This window comes from Eublepharis macularius, chromosome 9, assembly GCF_028583425.1.
Source record: "Eublepharis macularius isolate TG4126 chromosome 9, MPM_Emac_v1.0, whole genome shotgun sequence".
Lineage (NCBI taxonomy): Eukaryota > Metazoa > Chordata > Lepidosauria > Squamata > Eublepharidae > Eublepharis > Eublepharis macularius.
The window spans coordinates 1,938,018-1,956,032 of NC_072798.1; the positions used below are offsets into that span (position 1 = coordinate 1,938,018).

Consider the following 18,015-nt stretch of genomic DNA (forward strand, 5'->3'; position numbering starts at 1 on the left):
CATGTGACACCTGCTGGGTGCAAGAGTTCCCTCGTGCATGTTTACATGACTACAGAACAATGATGAAATTCACTGTATTCTTTATCAGAAGAAGTATTGGACCACTGAACACAAACACCGCTGTGGCTCCAGGCTCTGCCAGAGGCAGGCAAACTTTTAACAACTCCCTTTGCCTCTCATTTGGGTGTTACAAAAAAACACACACATTCTGGCTAACGAAGTCCCCAGCGATGCTCTCCCTTCCCCATTAACAGGTTCCCTCTCCTGTGAGCCGATCTCCTGGGGGGACGATGTCTGGCTATTGGGTACAGATCCCAAGCGGATCCCTGAAGATGGAAAACTTTCCTCTTGAACTTCAGCCATTGAGTGTTATTTAGAGTAAGCAGCTAATTAAGATCAAAATGGCATCTCTGACGTTTTGGCCTCTGTTTCAAAGGCTGCCAAAGAGCGGAAGTAGCAAGGTGATGCAACTGGTTTCCTTTAGTGCAAAGGCTAATACATAATGGCTGCTTCACAAGTATTGAGCAGTCCTAGAAATCGCTCAGCCCAGAACCCAAAACACCCCGGTATTCAGATTGAGTAGCGGCACTTCCCATCACCAAATGCAGCCATCCATTCAGAAAGCTGTAATTGAATAATGCTGTGCCTGCAAACCCTTAGGCACGGGTATCATCCTGCCCCACACGGAGCAGCGTTTACCCCTCCTTTGCTCCCTGCATCTCTGATCCATCGCTGCAGAAGTGTGGGAAGGGTTTCCTCGCCAGGGCTGAGCAGAAACCTGCCTTACGTGGTGGTCTCCTGCTCGGAACGCTTGCCTGTTCCCACCCACCACCCTGAAAATCTCATTGGTCTCCAAGGTGCCACTGGACTCAAATCCTGCTGTTTTCACCCATCACACAACAATTTTCAGGGCATAGCATGACACACTCTGGAGCCACTCAATGCATGCAGTTCCACAGAAAAAGTCCGCTCTGTTCCAAAACTCCTGGGCACAGGTGGCTTCCAAAGGGGGATGAAACAGATTCACAGTAGCATCAGTAGCCCAGGTGAGGAAGGGACTTCCATATAAAAGCAGAGGAGTTAGCCGTGTTAGTCTGTAGTAGCAACATCGAAAACAGTCCAGTAGCACCTTTAAGACTAACTAACTTTACTGTAGCATAAGCTTTCAAGAACCACATCTCTCTTCGTCAGATACATCATCAGCTTTCGAGAACCACAGCTCTCTTCGTCAGATGCATTGTCAGCTTTTGAGAACCGCAGTTCTCTTCGTCAGATGCATCGACAGCATCTGACGAAGAGAGCTGTGGTTCTTGAAAGCTTTTGCTACAGTAAAGTTGGTTAGTCTTAAAGGTGCTACTGGACTCATGTAAAAGCAGTCAGCTTCTGGGTTCCGGTCCTAGGAGGCGGCTACCCTGGGAGGCAACTCTGCAACTCTGCCCTGTTCGTTGGCCCTCCACGGCAACTGGTTGTCTGCCATGCAAGAATGGATGCTGGACTAGGTGGACCCTCACTGGTCTGATCCCACAGGGCTCCTGTGATGTTCTTGTATCAAGTCCTGTATTATGGACATAGATACAAAAAGAGCCAAATAGAAAACAGTAACTTGACAATAAGAAGGAGACGGCCTGAGCCTGAACAGAAGTAAAATGCCATTTTTCTCTAAGGAAAAATTAACTACAAGGAAACCACGTGTCATTCTAATTGTGGGGCAGGATCAAGACGGGTCGCCGTGTGAGTCTGTCTGAAGCAGTAGAAAAGAGTAAGAGTCCAGGAGCACCTAGAAGACTCACAAAATTTCTGGTAGGGTATGAGACTTCGTGAGTCACAGCTCACTTCTTCAGACTGTGACTCACAAAACCTCGTACCCTACCACAAATGTTGTTAGTCTTATAGGTGCTCCTGGACTCTTGCTCTTTTCTAATTAGGGCACAGTAGAGGAACCGGGGACGATGCTCTCAGAAAGCTCCATGGTGATTTTTGTGCCCTTCTGCAGACTCAAAGAGCATTCATGTGCTTTTTAGCAATTTTATTCTCTGTCTGTCAGACAATTCTAGACCTGCAGGGGGCTAATATGCCCTCCCCAGGTCCTGCAAGCCAAAACATTCAAATCTCAGTTCTGCCACAAACTCATGTAGTCTCAACCCTACAGAGATCAATGGTTCTGTCACAGACCTTTGTCTGTTAGGGATTTGTTTTAGTTTTCAAATTTGCAAACTGTTTCAGGGACATTCTCACTGTTGCGCCCTTGAGAGACATAACTAAGGATGCATGGGGAAATGTCCAGAATAAAATCTCGGATGAGCTGAAATTCATTCTAAGCTCAGAAGTGCCTGACATCACATCTTCTATAGGAACAAATTAAATGGTTTTAATATAATCACGTGAGTTTCACATTATTAGGCCTATACAAAGTAGCCAGACTCCAAACACCCCTTACTCTTTCAGGCTTGGGTTGCCTGAGACTATTTAATCTTTTTCGAAGTACTTTGGAGAGAATCCTATAAACTTGTATTTTAACTTTTAAATTTAAGATAGATAAGAGAGTACATGTATGATTTTCTATTTCTGATTTCATTGTCATGCACAAGTGGTTTTTTGTATCATTGATTCTTTTACAGCTCATAGTTTTAAAAGTGATTAGATTGATTTTAAAAAAAATCTTAAACGAGAACATTGAGTGATCTTTGACAGGGGTACAAGGTATTCATTCACTTGACACCTGAAATAAATAAATTTCTGACCTCTCTTCCGTCAGAGAGCTGTTAACCGTATACAGGCTTTCTCTGTGGTGGCCCCTACCCTATGGAACAGCCTGCCTGAGAGAGCCCCCACGCTCCTGGCTTTCCGCAAACAATGCAAAACTTGAATTATTCAAAAAGGCCTTTTTCTCAGCTAAGAGGGCGGTATTGTAGGTAGAGATCCCAGATATTTTGCTAATGTGTTAGAAACCATAGATTTCACCATTATGTTGCCCTACATATCATCTGCTGCTTTAAATATGTACTCCTGTATCCTACCTGTGCTTCATGTTGTCTAATGTCAGTCCTAGAATTGATTATGTTCCGTTTCAGCAATTCTTCAACCCCATATTGGATCCTTGCTAATATTTTTGTAAACTTGTATTCATTTACCCTGTGGCATCATTTATGGAAATGTTCTTGACACTGTATGGAAATGCCTGCCCTTGTCCTTGCCACTGACTGTACTAATCTCACACTATGTAACCCACCTTGAGTCTCAGTGAGAATGGTGAACTGCAAATAAATACAAATAAATAAATAAATAAATAAATAAACCTGTAGAGAACTAGACTAACAGAGAAGTTGGTCTTCTCAATACAGCCCTGTGGTTTAGTGTTGAATGAATCGCAAAGAGGCGAAGAGACTCTCCGTTTCCACATCTGTGTTTTAAAAGGAAGCCTCCATCACATCCTACTGTGGGGATCCCGTGGCTCCACCAAGCCAGGTCCCTTCCATCCCATCACAAGAGAGCATTGGATGCTTTCACAGTACAGCATGAGCACACGGAAGATAGAGAGTGAGCGACCACTGGTAGTTTCTGGTAGAACTTTTGCTGACTGCTGGGATTTTCAGAAGGAATGCTGGAGTTCGGTGGACTTCGGTAGGGTTCGGCAGGACTCGTGATTTTATACAAGAGTGCTGCAGACTTGGGCTCCTCTGAGCCATGCCTTGCCTGGGAGTGCACATTCTTGCCTTACAGATTCAGAACACATCAGTGAGTGGATCTCAGAGCTACCAGTAAAAAAGAAAAAGCAGTCTACCCCTGGCGTACAATATCGGATCTTCATTGCAAGGGATCAGTCTAAGCTTCTTCAATCCCCAATGGAGACCCTTGCATACATGCCCCTCGCCCATGTATGGAATCAATGTCGACCTCAGCCATGTGCTGCGAGGAGGGAACAGGAGGGCTGCCAAGGTCAATCCAAAGTGCCTGCTCAGAAAGAGGAGCTGATGACTCAAGTGAATAAGCCAAGTCAGATGACATCCTGGGGAAGGCAATATCCCAGGCTGGCTCACAAAATATTCAAACAGAAGAAACTCCTTTAGGACATTCTAGGTATGGGAATCAACCATTCAAGCTTCATATAATGCAAAAGTGTATAACCTTTATGAAACGACCTGCCCCCCGTTTTTTAAAAGAAGTAAAACAATCACCGTGGTCTGATCAAATGCTAGAAATTCTGGCACTCAGTTCTGGAGCTTTCTATTGCAGTTGTTCAGTTCTTGGAAATGTAGGCAGCATCGGGTCAAGATGGGTTCATCAAGTCCAGTATTCTGCTTTAGGCTGATCCTGCACTGGGCAGGGGGTTGGACTAGATGGTCTGTATGGCCCCTTCCAACTCTATGGTTCTTTGATTCTGTTTCCAGCAGTGGCCAGCCAGATTACTCAGGTGAAGACCACATATTGGGCACAAAGGCCCGGGTTGGGCATAACAGCAGCTGCCACCTTGAGTCGGATTTTCAGAGAAAAGTGGGATATAAATATTTCAGACAGAAATAGTAAGTAAACTGCCCTTGCCAGCACACAGTACTCCCTCTGGGTACTTTTTAAAGTTCTTTGATCTCCTTTTCCAGAAGGGATCTGGTCCAAAATTATATCTTTGAAAATTAAGCCTAACATTTTGCTGCATCAAACCCCAAAGTATCCCATTGCTATAAAAAATTGGGCCCTTTTCACACAAGCAATATAAATCTTTGGAAAGTACCGACCAGATGTTACTTCTTTATAAAAATGTCTCCAGAAATTTGGATTCTCTCTGTGAGGAAAAAAAAATGAAACTAAATGAGATACAGGGAGGTTCGTAGTTGGGTCTCACACTGGATATAGAAAAGAGTCCAGTAGCACCTTTAAGACTAACCAACTGTATTGTAGCATAAGCTTTCAAGAACCACAGCTCTCTTCGTCAGATGCATCTGACAATGCATCTGACGAAGAGAGCTGTGGTTCTCGAAAGCTTATGCTACAATAAAGTTGGTCAGTCTTAAAGGTGCTACTGGACTCTTTTCTATTTTGCTACGACAGACTAACATGGCTAACTCCTCTGGATCTATGACATTGGATATAGGAGGTGGAAGAGAAGCCTTGGAAGAAATAGCTGGAAAGGAGAGGATACGGGATACTGCTGGGAAATATAGCAGAATTCCAAGCTCCCAGGTGGGCAGAAATGGGCTTGGGAAACCTTTTCCCCAAAGGTGATGGCAACTTTGTGGTTCAAAGTAGCTTACAATTTCAGATTTTTAACTAGAAGAAAACCTCAGGTAACGCCCTTTCTTTAAACACCCGCTTGGTTGTTTTCAGAGTCGTCTGAGGGGAGGGACCTGGTATAAGTTGGTGGAGAAGATCCCAGTTACCCCTCCCCCTCTTGCTGCGTCTCCTTGCATGCTAAGTCCCCCAACTCACAAAGAGACCCCCATTTTGGGTAACAGTGAAGAGCTTTAATGTCATTACCAGCAGTTTGATCTGAATTTGGAAACAAACCAGCAGCCGATGAAGAAGTTTTAAAATGGGTAAGATGTATTCCTGTTGAGTAGCACCCCCCAAAACTGGCCTGTTGCGTTCTGACCCAGTTGTGGTTTCTGGGCTGTTTTCAAAGGCAGTCCAACAAGCAGTGCACGACAGTAATCCAGCCACAACGGAGAAAGAGTTAGCATCCCCCTCCCACAGTGACATTTGTTTGTTTGTTTGTTTATGTCATTTATGGCCCGCCTTTCTCACTGAGACTCAAGGTGGATTACACAGTGTGAGATTAGTACAATCTGTAGCAAGGACATTTTCATAAACAATGCCATAGGGTAAAGAGATACAAGTTTTAAAAGACATAGTGTTAGCAAGAATCCAATACAACATAGAAGAAAATACTGAAACAGAGTGTAATTACTTATAGGATTGAGATTAGACAATTTAAAGCACAGGTATTACATAGGAGTACATCTTTAAAGCAGCAGATAATATGTAAGGCAACATAGTGGTGAAGTCTATGGTCCCTAACTCATTAGCAAAGCATTTGAGACCCCTTCCCTACAATACAGCTCTCCCATCTGAGTAAAAAACCTTTTTGAATAGTTTGGTTTTGCATCGTTTGTGGAAAGCCAGGAGAGTGGGGGCTCTCCTGACATCCTCAGGCAGGTCAGTCCACAGGGTAGGGGCCACTACAGAGAAAGCCCGTATACGGACTGCTGTTGATTTTGCCCATGTGCAGCCTGACACCTGCAGGAGACCCTGTTCAGATGAACAAAATTGCCATGGAGGAACATAGGGAGGGAGGCAGTCCAGAGGTATGCCGGACCAAAGCCGTGAAGAGCTTTGCATGTAATAACCAATACCTTGAACTGAGTACGGTGACTGATAGGTAGACAGTGGAGTGACTGTACTCCTCCATGGCTATTTTTATTTTTATTGTTATAGCTGTATTTATATAGTGGTAGCATATGTTTTTAAATAAATGATATGCATTATTTATATTTTTAATGGTTACTGTTGATAAATTGTGTGGTGTGTTTTAAGTTGTTGTGATCCACCCTGAGCCCACCTGTTTGGGGAGGGCAGACTATAAATTTAAGTAAGTAAGTAAGTAAGTAAGTAAGTAAGTAAGTAAGTAAGTAAGTAAGCAAGTAAGTAAATAAATAAATAAATAAATAAATAAATAAATAAATAAATAAATAAATAAATAAATAAATAAATAAAAGGGATAGTTGACCACAGATTCTCCTCAGATTCTCCCATATCATATCTGGACTAGAGATGGGCACGAACAGCAATACGAAAAAAAAGCCACAAACAGCCCAATCTGCTGTTCGAGAACAAGCTGTTTGTGAGGCCCCATTCTAAATGAACAGGAGGTCGTTGCAAGCCTCGTTCGTTGCTGTTCGTCAAGCCAGCCAGTCTGGCACCTGCAATCAATTCCCTTGGCAATCGGAGGCAGGGACTGCCTGAACTCTGTCTGAACTCCTGCTGTTGCCCTGGAAACCCCAATCTAAGCCCAATTGAGCTTGATAGGCAGGTCTTCCTTTCAAGTGTGGAGCTCCAAATTTGTTACAAGGGAGCAAAGACCAGGGGAGAGGGGGGCTCCCAGCTCTTGCTTTGCAGACAGTGGAGAGACAGTTGCTGTTGGCATTTTGATAGAGTGCATTGGAGCTTGAATTTTCTTTGTGTGTGGTGGGATAGGGATCTACCCCTTCAGGTTCCAAGGCTGCTGCCAGGCTCTGGGGCCAAGCTATTATTTATTATTGGTACCTTTCCTGGTGCCTGTTCAGGTCAGGTTTCTAAGAGTGGTGCAGTAGGGATCTTGACTTGGATGATGGCTGGAGGAGAGCCTGCTGGCCCCCACAAACAGCCAACCACGAACAGGTTTGTGAACAGGGCCATGTTCGTGGATGGGAATGAACAACGAACATCATGTTCATTTTTTTTCCTCTTTGTGCCCATCTCTAATCTGGACCCCCCCCCCCATGGCTCATTCTCCAGGCCCCCAACACAACAGGCTCAATGGAAACAAAGGAAGCCAAGGTCGAGGAGAACCATGGGTGGGACTGGGGGGGGGTCCTTCCAGAGTGATTCTGCTCTGAGGTTACGGACGGATCTTCTGGAGAACTTCCGTCTTCTTTTAATGGGCTCCCCTGCCGCATCCTTTGGGCTGCGCTTGTTTGGCTGGATTTCTTGCCACAGTTGCATCAACTCTGGCAACGAGAGCGAGTCCCTCGGGGTCTGGCAGAGCTTAAGTGCCTTGGCTGCAGACTGAAGGCACTCTTACCTGTCTCAGAATGGAGGGAGCGGAGGATCTTGTTCCTGATGAGGTAGGCTGAGGAGGGGCTGGCCAGAGAGATTGTCAAGGTGAACTTCTTGGGGGTCTTGTGGGGAGCTTGCTACTGGCTGGGGAAGGCGGGACCTCCTCTTGTGCCCCTTTGCTAAACGGAGGGGCCACAGGGCAGGGAGGGAGTTGAAGGATGGAAGAGAGGCATTGTAACCAGAGGACCCTGTCTATTCTGCTCAGGATCTCCCTGTCAAGTGCCAAGAACCAATTTCCACTCTGTTCAGCATTGTGTTTCCTTTAGACTTCCTGGTATTTGTCCCCAGCATCTGAACTTCAGAAGTATCCGGCCTCCTCACTTGGAGGTTTCTTTTCACAGCAAAGATGCCCCTCACCACTGATGTAATCTTTAAGAACATCAGTAGAAGCTTGTGTGTTCAGACCCAAAGTTCCATCAAGTCTAGTATCCAGCCCCCTCCTCAAATAGCCAGCGGAGTGTCAAAGAGTAACAACCCACTGCACAGTTTTCTGTAGCATTTTCAGGAGTCCACTGCCCTGAAAACAAAGGTCCCTTTCCACTCCCCCAGGATCTATCCTCAAGGAAGTTGCTTAATACTCCTTTTGCTCCCATATATACCAGTGCCCCCAGCATGTCACGCAGCTGCAGATTCCACCAGCTGCAGATTTCACGCATTGCGTGCAGAAGGAATTCCTTCTGTCTTTTCTGAGCCTCGGGCCAAAGAATTGTATGGAATGACTTCCAAGCAGAATATTTTGTTTGGCAGGATTTAGCTGTGGAATCTGGCAACATATAGAATGAAACATTTCCCCCCTTCTTGTTTAAGAACAAACAGCATTTAGTACTTTTGCAGTGGCTGGTTTGAAATGTTCCAAGGCTGTTAAGTGATAAGATTGCCAGAAAATGATTGCCTCTAGCACAGAGCTATTGTGAAGAAATAACCAATTCCCCGCCCCCATGTGCCATTTCCCCCGTCCTCAATACTGTCAACTCATTTCTTCAGCATTCTTCATCTAGGAAGTGCTTTGTCATTTCCCCAATTTTTCAGAAAGGCAGAAAGAAACTTGTCCTGGTGTCAAAAATTTTTGCAACCAAGAAAAGCTGCCCCCCCCGTTTCTCATTTATTTAATTTATTTATTATTACACTTATATTCCGCTCTCCCTGCAAGCAAGCTCAGAGCAAAATCAAAAAGAGTCCAGTAGCACCTTTAAGACTAACAAAGTTTATTGTAGCATAAGCTTTCGAGAACCACAGCTCTCTTCATCAGATGCATGGAGGGCAAGAAGAAACTGGTCAGATATAGAGGAGGAGAGGGGAGGGAGGAGTAGATGCAAACAGTAGCTTCTGATATGGAGATCAGTTTGCTTCTGTTAAGGAAGTCAGTTACTTCTGATAATGAGATAACCATTCATAGTCTCTATTCAATTCCAGCCTGAGTCAAATTTACATATGAATTACTATTCAGCAGCTTCCGGTTGGATTTTGTTTTTGAAAGGTTTCTGTTGAGCTACAGCGACCTTTAAGTCCTTGATGGAATGTCCTGGTAGATTGAAATGTTCTCCCACTGGTTTCTGGACGTTGCCATTTTTAATGTCAGATTTGTGTCCATTTATTCTTTTGCGTAGAGGTTGGCCGGTTTGTCCAATGTACAGAGCAGAGGGGCATTGTTGGCACATGAGGACGTATATCAGATTGGAGGATGAGCAGCTGTAAGAGCCAGAGACAGTGTAGTTGATGCCATTGGGTCCTGTAATTGTATTCCCTGAGTAGATATAGGGGCAGAGCTGGCATCTGGGTCTGTTGCAGGGCCTGGTACCTGTGCTGGTGACTCTGCTGGCCGATTCATGGTTGTAAGTGAGAAGTCGTTTCAGGTTGGGGGGCTGTCTGTAGGCAAGGAGAGGTCTTCCACCCAGGGCTTCAGAGAGAGAGGTATCCTTTTCCAGGATGGGTTGTAGATCACTGAGCTCAGAGTGGATCACATCAGAATATGAAAACAAGGTAGCAGAATAAATAAAACTTATCAATCTCATAAAACTCAGCAACATTCATATTGCAGTCCTCAACAACCAAAACCCAATCGGGCGGGTGGTGAGCTCTTAGATGTTATACAGTCCGGGGGGCGGGTGGGGGGGGGGACAGTCTTCCCCTCCTTCATCAGTTTGATACTTTTATTACCAAGTGCAGTTCCATGAATCAGGGGCCTCTTGTGGAGGTCACCATATGTTTTTTTCGCTGGGGGGCTTCTCTCTGTGACAAAGTCCTCCCAGATTCATAAGCTTCTGGCATCTATTGCTCTGAGGGAATGCGCTCTGGATCGGGGAACCAGTTTCATTCAGCAGAGCTGCCCAGGGAATATCCTTCTTGCCCTGAAGCGGCATCTCTCTCCTTTCTTAGACCTGGCCAATCTGGCCTTGCTAGTCCATGCTTCTGTAACCTCAAGGCTGGATTACACTCTGCATGGGGCTGCCCTTGAAGACAACCCAGAAACTGCAGCTGGTTCAGAATGTGGCAGTTCCATTATTGTCAGTGGTAACTGATGGGAACATGTCTCCCCCATTTTGAAAAGTGGCCACCTGTGGGCTGTCCCTCCAGTTGTCTTGGCCTGGGACACTGACCCCAGCCCAGGAGTTGTGCATTGTGGCCTCCATTCTGTGGCATGGGCTTCCTGGAGAGGTGAGGGGGATCACCCACACCGGAGATCTTCAGCAAGGCTCATTTGTTTGCCAGAACGGGTCTTTGGAGGGGGTATGAAGAGCAGGAATCTGGGGGAGGGTGTTTGGTATATGTGTGTGTGAGTGTGTGTTTTCCTTTTTATTTGGTTTTACCACATTTACTCAAAAGGAAGTTGGCTCTGAATGAATGATAATCCCCCAAATAGGTAAAGGTAAAGGTAGTCCCCTGTGCAAGCACCGAGTCGTTACTGACCCATGGGGGGACGTCGCATCACGACATTTTCTTGGCAGACTTTTTGTTATGGGGTGGTTTGCCATTGCCTTCCCCAGTCATCTACACTTTACCCCCAGGAAACTGGGTACTCATTTTACCAACCTAGGAAGGATGGAAGGCTGAGTCATCCTTGAGCCGGCTACTTGAACCTGGCTTCCGCCAGGATTGAACTCAGGTCATGAGCAGAGCTTGGGCTGCAATACTGCATCTTACCATCCCCCCCAAATATTATCCATAATTTTTTTTAAAAAAAAATATTTGTCATATGTTAAGTTATACCAAGACCTTTTTTGATAGTGTACTTGGGGAAGGGATTTGCATTTGTAATGTTTTAATTATTACTTGCTAGCTGCTTTGAGCCAAAAGGAAAGGCTGGGGTAACTATTTGAATAAGAAGGTGGAGTGTGAAGGGTGCTGGGGAAAGTTCGTGGCAGTGCGTCAGAAATCGGCTCTGACAAACCATCAGTTTGCGAACCACGAACCAGCCTTGTTCATGACAAATTTCGGTTCGTATTTCGGTTTGTGCCCACCTCTAGTCCTGACTCCTGATAATTCACGCAGATGAGTTGTCAGACGCCGGCTATGCATTGGTGCACGACCCGGATGGCTTTCTGTCTGTTCAGTACCTGCGTATGGCTGAGGTTGGAATTCCCTACTAGAGAATGGCCACCTTTCCAGCTATATTCAGTGTTAAGTATAAGGGTGTGACTTTATATGCTTGATGTTAGATACACTTTCAAGAAGGTGGAGGATGTATGTTACTACTGCCTCAAGAAGAGCAAGATTTGAGTCCTGTAGCACCTTAAAGACCCAGCAGATTTCAGGGCAGGAGCTTTTTTTTTTTTTTAATAATTTTTTATTTTTTACTAAAAGATAAGGGGTACAGAATATAGGGGATGGGAAAAAGAAATTCATATTATATATCGCTAATACATCGCACCGTACAATCTATTATATTTCTTCAATGTGTTCTGCAGATCAGCCACTTATTTGCAAATTTTTCCATTCATTTTAAATAATGTCCATGAAAGTCTTCATCCTAACTAAAAGCTAGGTTTCTTCAGATGTCCTCTGTATCCAGCTATAAAATGGGTCCCAAATGTCATTATATATTGTATTGTCCATCTCTTTCAATACACTCGACAATTTATCCGTTTCAGCTGTCTCAAGAATCCTTTCAATCAGATTTTCTTGCCTTGGGGTGACTGTCGTTTTCCAAAGATTCGCATATAGTATCCTGGCTGTTGTGATTATATTCCAAATCAAATGTTTTTGGTTTTTATTAACTGGAACCACCATGTGGTTTAATAAAAAGAGTTCTGGTTTCAAAGGCAATGAAATCTTAAGTATCTGTTGAGTCGTTTTGTGGACCATCTTCCAGAGCTCTGCTGCTTTTTTACATGTCCACCACATATGATAATATGAGCCCGGGTTACTCTCACATTTCCAACATTTATTTGACATATTTAAAGACATTTTGGCTATCCTAATAGGAGTTAGATGCCATCTATACAACATTTTGTAAATATTTTCTTTCAAAGAGGCTGCTGTTGTCATCCTTAAATTGCCCTTCCACATTTGCGACCGTTGCTCTAAGTCAATTGTGTGTCCCACGTTCTCTGCCCATTTTATCATGGTATCTTTAATTTCCTCCCCCTGTAATTTTGCATTTAAAAACATACTATATAGTTTCTTTATTGTTTTAACGTTGGCACCACACATTATCATGTTGATATTCTCATCCTTTTCGTAGAAGCCCATTACCTTGTCTTTTTTATATCTAGATTCCAATTGTGCCTGGCCCCACCATCCCAACTCAATGTCTAAATCTGTCATTTCTTTTGGGTTTTTTAATAGACCACCTGGTTTCAACAGTACCTTGTAGGCAGGGGCTTTCCCCTCTTTTTTCATTAGGTTGTGTAAATGCTTCGATTGGGGTGGTCCACAAAGGGATTTTCTCATAAAAGACGAGTCTTATTCTTTCCCAAACCATCACTAATGCCTTCCTTATCCAATGATTTTTGAAGTATTTATGGTATTCCCATTTTTTATACCAGAGAAATGCATGCCAGCCCATCAATAAGTCATGTCCTTCCAGATTTAAAAGTCTTTCGTTTTCCAGGGTAATCCATTCTCTCAACCAAGTCAACGCACAGGCCTTATAGTATAACCCCCAATCCGGTAGGGCAAAACCTGCTTTTTCCTTTGTGTCTTGTAACGCTTTCAGTTTAATTCGTGGTCTTTTATTCTGCCAAGTAAAAGACTGTACGGCCTGGTTAAGTTCCTTGAAAAAAGCTTGGGGTACCCCTACTGGTATGCTTTGGAACAAGAATAGAACTTTTGGTAGAACATTCATTTTTATCACCGCAGTTCTTCCCAGCAATGATATCTGCAGGTCTTTCCATCTTTCCAGATCTTTTTAAATTGCTTTTATTAATGTCATATAATTATCGTCATACGGAGAACTACATCTATCAGTCATCCAGATTTTATCCTCTTTTCAATTAAAAGCTGTGATTTTTGGGTTAGTTCTTCCCTCTGTTGTTTCTGCATGTTTTTTGTAATGAGCTTTGTCTTTTGAGTGTTTATTTTTAGGCCTGCCAAGGCACCACATTCCTTAATTTCTTGCAGGAGCTCCTGGATTGATGTTAAAGGTTCTTCTAAAATGAAGACTAGATCGTCTGCAAATGCTTGTACCTTATATTCTTGCTTCTTGATTCTAACTCCTCTAATTTCATCTGAATTTCGTATCTTATCCATAAGTGTTTCCAATGTTAGTATGAACAGAAGAGGTGATAGTGGACAGCCTTGTCTCGTTCCTTTTTCGATTTTTATTCATTCTGTTAATTGGCCATTAACTAAGATTCTGGTTTTTTGTTTATCATAGATTTTTTGGATTATTCTAAAAAAATTTTCTCCACATTGCATCTCTCCTAATTGTTTAAACATAAATTGCCAGTTAAGATTGTCAAAAGCTTTCTCCACATCAAGAAACATCCCCAGAAAGGGGGACCTGTCAGAGGCTGTTCATAAATCAACCCAACATACCAAAGATCCAGGGGGAAGACTGGTTGGGGCATGAAATTTCCTTAGTGTCTCTTTGTGCAGTCAAGCAAGGGAGAGCATCAAGTATCAGAGGCGGTGCTTGATCCTCATAAGAAACAACACGTCTCAATGTTTTAACTCTTGTATTTTCCTTTTTTTCTCCTGTACTTAGATAAACTCTGTAGGACCCATGAATGTCCAGAATCAGACACGGGTGGCAGAGTTTGTCTTCCTGGGGTTCTCAGGTGTTCCCAACGGCCAGATGTATCTCTTCCTCGTGTTCCTCACAATCTACTTGGTTACCCTAATTGGGAACACCACAATAGTCACCCTGATCCAACTGGATTCCCGCCTGCACAGCCCCATGTACTTTTTCCTCAGCCACTTGTCCTGCCTGGATGTCTGCTACTCATCCGTCACCGTCCCCAAGATCCTGACCAATTTCCTTCGCCAGAAGCCAACCATTTCGTACAACCAGTGCATGGCACAGATGTTCTTCCTGATGACGTTTGCAGGATCGGAGTGTGCCTTGCTGGCCGTCATGGCCTATGACCGCTATGCCGCCATTTGCCAACCACTGCACTACGGTAATCTTATGAGCCATCAGGTCCGTGTCCCTCTGGCCATTTTTTCATGGCTCTGGGGCTTCCTGGACTCAACACTTCATACCACCCTGGCCACTAATCTGTCATTCTGTGGGGCCAACCAGATTGACCACATATTCTGTGATGTCCCACCGCTCCTGAAAATTGCCTGCAGCGACACCTACATCAACGAGATGACTCTCCACCTGGCCAGCATCTTCATGGGCTTGAGCCCTTTCTTGTTCATCCTCCTGTCGTACGTCTACATCCTGGCCGCCATCTTGCGAATTCGCTCCAACACGGGCCGGCGCAAGGCCTTCTCCACCTGTGCTTCTCACATGATTGTTGTCACTGTTTATTTTGGGATGGCAAACGTGAACTACAACCGCCCCAGCGCAGGCTACTCCTTGGAAATCGACACCCTGATCTCCACGCTGTATTGCATCATCACCCCCATGCTGAACCCCCTCATCTACAGCCTCCGCAACAAGGAGGTGAAGGGGGCCCTCTGGAAGGTGTTGGGGCTGCAGGGAAAGGAATCCACCTCCAACTGGCTGAAGGCATAGGGGAGCTCTAGCAAAGGGGTTTTTCTGCTATGATCCTTATCACTTGGAAGCTGCTCAAGACCACAGGCCATAGCTCATGTATATGCAATGAACCTCGTCTCCCAAGACAACAGAAAGACATACGTCCTGCCCATCTCAGGAACACTCATCTCCAGAGGAAGCCAGAGAGAGCCAAAGAAGTGCAAGGATCGTTCTTAGGGTTGCCAGGTCCCCCTGTACTCCTGATGGGAGGTGGGGCCCCAGCACCTACCTTCTGGCTGTCTCCTTCCAGGAAGTTTGGTGCAGTGGTTGAGAGTGCGGGACTCTAATCTGGAGAGCTGGGTTTGATTTCCCACTCCGCTACTTGAAGCCAGCTGGATGACCTTGGGTCAGTCACAGCTCTCTCAGAGCTCTCTCAGCCCCACCCACCTCACAGGGTGATTCTTGTTGTGGTAAGAATGGCATACTTTGTAAACCGCTCTGCGTGGGTGTTAATTTGTCCTGAAGGGCGGTATATAAATCAATGTTATTATAATGATTATTATAGTGCAGGCCATGGCTGCCCCAGGATCACTCCCGCGTTCTATGGGGGACCCTATTTGGGCCCAAATTCAGCCAAATTTGTCCCAATTCAGGCCTGAATTGCCCTGGAATGGGCCACTGCCATGCGGGGGAGCACTCCGCTGCCTGGCAGCAGCCCAATCCAGGCCGTTTCAGGCCTGAATTGGGACAAATCAGGCATAAAACGGCAATGGATCAGGTCTGATTTGGCCTGATCCAGGCTGATTTGGGCCCAATCTGGGCCGTTTCTGGCCTGTGGGAGCATGCCGTGCTGCCTGGGAGCCATCCAGGAGCATGCCTGGGAGGCCCGTGCCTCCCCTGCTGGCCACATAAGTGGGGGTGGGGGGTGGACGGTGGGAACAGGGGATCCCCCTCCCCCAGCGGGGGACTGGCAACCCTAATAATTCTTCAGGTCTATCAGGGCCTATCAGATGTTATTTCTACCAAACAGTTACTAATTTTTATTTTTATTTTGCAATTGATCTCTTAAAACAAAAAGTAAATGTGTTTTGCCCTACTTTTAACCCATTTCTTTTCCCCAAAACAAATTACAAAAGGGTATTTAGTACTTTTTGTTACTTGGTATTAATTAAAAGGAGTGTTTTAATGAAACAAGCCTAATTATTGAACTATGGCTATTAAGCTTACCAGCTGCCCACCAGTGGTGGGCAGTCTCCCAGGGGTTTGCTGGCGAATGGTGGGAGGTAGAGATTCCCCCGTGATTGCCTGCCAGTGGCAGGCAACTCAGGAAACAGCGCACCAGATATGCTCCCAACGGGGCATGACCTCATCACTTCCTGAAGCGACATCATCATGCCAGCTGCAGGTATGCTCCCGTGCTTCCGCGGGGCCAATTTTGGCCCCAAATGGGCCAGAATTAGCCTCATGCAAAGTGCAGGAGCACGTCTGTAGTTAGTGAGATGATGTCACTTCCTGTCCCTTCCCAGAAGTGATGTCATCATGACTCTCTGGAAGCACGTGCGTGCTTTGCATGTCACAAGGAGACTAAATCAGGTATGTCCCGGATCCCTTCCCGCTGGGAGGGTATAGGGACCCGGGAACTCTAATGGCTGCCGAACCTTCAGAAGTTAGTACTGTTCCCATTTACGTCAATGATGAAGTTCTCATGGCTTTATTACAACTCAGCCATGATATCCATTCATTGCTGCATTTGATCTATAATCCAAGGCAAATGGGACCATCTGGAATTATAGCACAATTTAAGGGTTCTGTGGCCAACATTTTGGACGAAATTCAGCTCAGTTCTTCTTGGTGGTCTAACTTTAACCCCATTCGCCAAGATCACATGACCCCGCTTCCTCCTTCCTTGGATTCGGCTGCCTTCTTTGGCCTCCAGAATACCTTTGACTTCTCTTCTCTGGCACATAGCTTTTCCTAGTGTGGTGTGACATCTCCTCCTGCCTAACATCTCATTGCACTCGTAGCAGAGGAGCTCGTCTCCAGCTTTCCATAACTTGGGGACCCCCAGCCTTTTTGAGCCCGCCGGCACCTTTGGAATTCTGACACAGGTTGGTGGCTGCAACCACAAAATGGCTGCCACAAGAGGCAGAGCCACCTACAAAGCGTCAGTCAGAACGGCAGGATGCCCCTTACGTTTTTATGTAACTGCTGCGCCTGTTTGATAACTCAACGTATCTCTGACACAAGGGTGTACTGGCCAGAAATGGGATGGCTATTTAATGTGTAGAGTCTATACGTCCCCATTTCTGGACTCTGAAAATCCTTACTAATTCCAGATTATTTTAATATGCTGCCTGACATCTTTAACATCGGCAGGAGCTGATTTCTGATCTTTGATTGGATAGGGTATAATCTTTTGATCAGATAAAAGGTTCTGTACCTTTAACAGAATGTAAATCCTGTTCAGAGTTAGAGAAAAGTGTCTTGTAACTCCTTTACAAGTCTTCCTTTCCTAGCGTGAGGAAAAGGAAATTTCACATATCCTCTGGTTCATACCATGATGGATTATTTTGCTTAAGAGCACACACACACACACACAAAAGATCCGTGTGCACATGTGCGTGTGCACCATGGTCTCATTATGATATACCTTCACCAACAATGTTCCACTAAGTGACTGAGAGAGCGATCCCAAGCAGGTCTACTCAGAATCCTACAGAGTTCTGTTCAGTGAGGCTTACTCTCGGGAAATAATTCTTTGGATTGCTTCCTGAAGACTACATACACAATACAGAAAACAATTCAACCGGACAGCAAAGACATCCAGTAATAATGCAACAGGACAGAAATTAGGAAACAATGCAAGAGAAAACTGGCTAAGGGATGCACGACGTGCCATAAATGATGCCAAGACTGCCTTACAAAGACCCAAGACAGAACAGTAACAGCCAGATGACAATACAGCAAACATCACAATAGGCTACAGTCCTGTGCCCTTAAAGAAGCTCCCTCCCCAACTGTCCCATTATACCGTCCCATTATACTGCATGATCCTGTGTTGCACATTCGGTCTGCAGGCTATTCCTTAAGGTAGGAGCCACAACAGAGATGCTTCTAATCTTACC

General features: G+C 45.0%; 1 protein-coding gene across 1 annotated transcript; it reads left to right on the forward strand.

Moving 5' to 3' along the window:
* Window positions 1–13,969: 13,969 nt before the first annotated feature.
* LOC129335740 (olfactory receptor 1086-like) lies at window positions 13,970–14,929 on the forward strand. Its single transcript, XM_054988533.1, has one exon. It carries the CDS (start codon window positions 13,970–13,972, stop codon window positions 14,927–14,929), a length of 960 nt encoding a protein of 319 aa, XP_054844508.1.
* Window positions 14,930–18,015: the final 3,086 nt, after the last annotated feature.